Source organism: Cyprinodon variegatus, unplaced genomic scaffold (assembly GCF_000732505.1).
Source record: "Cyprinodon variegatus isolate N-32 unplaced genomic scaffold, C_variegatus-1.0 Scaffold732, whole genome shotgun sequence".
In the NCBI taxonomy this organism is placed as follows: domain Eukaryota; kingdom Metazoa; phylum Chordata; class Actinopteri; order Cyprinodontiformes; family Cyprinodontidae; genus Cyprinodon; species Cyprinodon variegatus.
In genome coordinates this window covers 376,302-378,992 of record NW_015151185.1, presented here as the reverse complement: position 1 = coordinate 378,992, position 2,691 = coordinate 376,302, and the positions used below count along the sequence as shown (strand labels likewise).

The window sequence follows — 2,691 nt, the reverse complement described above, 5'->3', positions numbered from 1 at the left end:
CTGAAAGAGCTATGGTGAAAGTCACTAATGATATTCTCATGGCCTCAGATAATGGACTTGTATCTGTACTCACAGATTTTTTTGAATCTTCAAGTCAGATTGAACTTTGAATCAATCTGACTGGATGATCTGGTGAACTGGAAAGTGACCTGAGATAACATGTGTAGTGATCTGGCGCTATAGAAATAAATTGAATAGAATCAAAGGATCAGACCTGATTGTTGTTAACATCTGAGACAGCTTGGCTTCAATAACCATCATATTTAGATCAAAGATTCTGTCGGATCAGGTTCAGATTTGAAATCCTTCAAGCATCAGAACCTGAAACGGAGCAAAGGTCTGGTTTCAGCGGCTCAGTGTTATCCTGCTCCTACCTGTCTCAGGTCCTCCAGGTAAGGCTCCACACCTGTGGGCAGCTGGATCTTCACCACAGTCAGAGTGGACTCTGTGTACACCTCGTTAGGAGGAGGTCTGTACCTGAAACACACATCACAGTATCCACCAACAGGTTCCCGCTGCAGCTGAGGGAAGTGGTGTAGACTTTGGTTGCTTACTTCAAGCAGGCGACCAGGTGAGGAGCTTGCATGCTTGGACCTGTGGAGGAAAGGGAGGACATGAGGGGAAGGAGCAAGGATTCAAACGAAGCCTTGAGGCCTGAACGTACTGCTGGAGACGCTGCGTCCGACCACCTCGATGGTCAGATCAAAGTTACATCTGGTCTGGGTGGAGGCGGTGGTCTGATAGTAAACCGTCTTCATCTAGGAGCACAGACAGGACTGTAACTGGAGTCAATGTCCTCAGCAAGTCAACCAAAACAAGCCCCACACACCTTTATGCTGGACACGCCCCTTCCATAGCCTGTAGACACGATGATGTCATCACTCTCTGTTATCTTCATAAGAAAAAGGAGTAGAAAAGAGTCAAGGACACCGTAGGAGGCGCTCACACGTGGCTCCAGAAGCTGCTTCTGTCTCACCTGGATGGGCGTGGCCACAGGCCGGCTCTGGCTCAGCTGGACCTGCTGCAGCTGGCCTTTCCTGCTGTAGCGGATGCTGATGTCCTGGTTGAGCATGGCTCGAGGGATGACCTTGCTGTACTCCGTCACAGCCTCCAGAGTCAACACCAAGTCCTGACATCAAACATCAGAAGAAGTGAGTTCTGTTTGATGATCTGCTCATCAGTCTGAGCCGATGGTTGGAGAGGAAGTTTACCTTGGAGGAGTGGAAACCTTCTCCGTAGTTCTGATCCTGGGTCAGCCAGGACAGGATGGGGTTGGCGTAATGGATCCTCCCCTTGAGCAGAGAAGAAAAAGCCCGTCCAGTTTAGAAGAGTCACTGTTACTGCATGAGCAGACGGAAGTGCCTCCCTCTACTGGCAAAAAGAGGAACTACAAGGGTATAAAAGAGCTTTGAACGTGTGGAGAACCTTCACCAAACACCATAACTAGAACTCCTTCATTGGGCTCAGTTCACTGAACATCTACAAGAAGCTTATTTCCCCATTGAGTTTATTTTCTGCCCCTTTAAACCCTAAAAACATTTCCAAATGTTTAGACTCTTGTTTTAAATCAGAAATACTTTAATAATCCCAGAGGGAGATTACTTAAACCGACCAGCTTCACCATTAATGGCGTCCAGGCGTGAAAATACATTTAAATACAATTAAAAAAGAAAATTCTCTTTGTGAGAATTTCAATGTTTGTTCAAAGTGGTTGGGTTACAGAAGGAGGTCAGGCTACTGCAGTTTCAAAAACCGCTGCCCTCTATAGGCAGGAAGAAGTACTGCCATGTTACAGTTCACCTGAAAATAAACCAAAGCTTTAAATTTAAAGGTTGTAAATCAGCAGCTGCACCTTGAGCAGCACCGCCAGCAGGACGTAGGCTGTTGTCTCCACCGTCTGACCGCTGGATTCATCAGGCTTCAGCCAATCGGCCGTCACATCAGGCTCCTGCCAGTATCGACGCTCCACCGGGTTACCTGGACACACGTTCACAGCCGCTATCAGTTCACGCCACGCGGTCTTAGACTGACAGACGGCAACATGGCAACATGAGAACAGGTTGTTATTAGTAAAGAAAGAAAGAAAACAATATGAAACTGGAGATTCTTTATTTAAAACAGAAAAACACTTGAAATAAAACAAAATTTAGTTAAGACATTTTTTTCTGAAAATAAATGCATTTTCTCTTGAATTAAGGAGGTAAGTGAAACACTTTGCCAATGCTACAAGACAATGTACATTTAAATTAAGAAAAAAACTATTCCATTGTCTTATTTTAAGTCTATATTATCCAATTATCTTATTTTAATAGTAAAAATCCTCATTCCATTGGCAAATCATCTTATTTAGCTAATCAAGTTAAGGGCAAATACACTTAATTTAAGACATTTTGACTTAATTCTAGATCGTTTTTGCAAAATAACTAAAAGCTGAAGATTGAAGAAAGCCAATCATCTGACAATATAAGAGTCAATCTTCATCTTAAATAAGCTAATGCTAAAAATCATAACCTGTTTTGAGCCTCTGATGGGAAGCTAATGGCTTCTGGTTGTAACTGTTTTTATTGTGCATCTATCAGACTGTGGTGGGCGACCGTCTCAGAGTTTTGAAGATGTGGGTTCAATATGTACCTTAACCTGGTCTTCAAACTTTAGAGACATGGGACCAACCCATTGGTCTAATTGGTCTAG

The 2,691-nt window shown here is 43.7% G+C and overlaps 1 protein-coding gene across 1 annotated transcript in view; it reads right to left on the bottom strand.

The window, feature by feature from the left end:
* Positions 1 to 2,691, bottom strand: part of c5 (complement component 5) — a 30,092-nt gene that overhangs the window by 7,672 nt on the left and 19,729 nt on the right. Inside the window, exons 27-33 of the mRNA XM_015395258.1 lie at positions 1,853 to 1,977; positions 1,212 to 1,292; positions 977 to 1,129; positions 830 to 892; positions 665 to 758; positions 555 to 594; positions 375 to 477 (exon numbers count right to left, since the gene is read on the bottom strand). Of these exons, the coding sequence (XP_015250744.1) occupies positions 375 to 477; positions 555 to 594; positions 665 to 758; positions 830 to 892; positions 977 to 1,129; positions 1,212 to 1,292; positions 1,853 to 1,977 (659 nt within the window). The remainder of the gene's footprint in view (positions 1 to 374; positions 478 to 554; positions 595 to 664; positions 759 to 829; positions 893 to 976; positions 1,130 to 1,211; positions 1,293 to 1,852; positions 1,978 to 2,691) is intronic.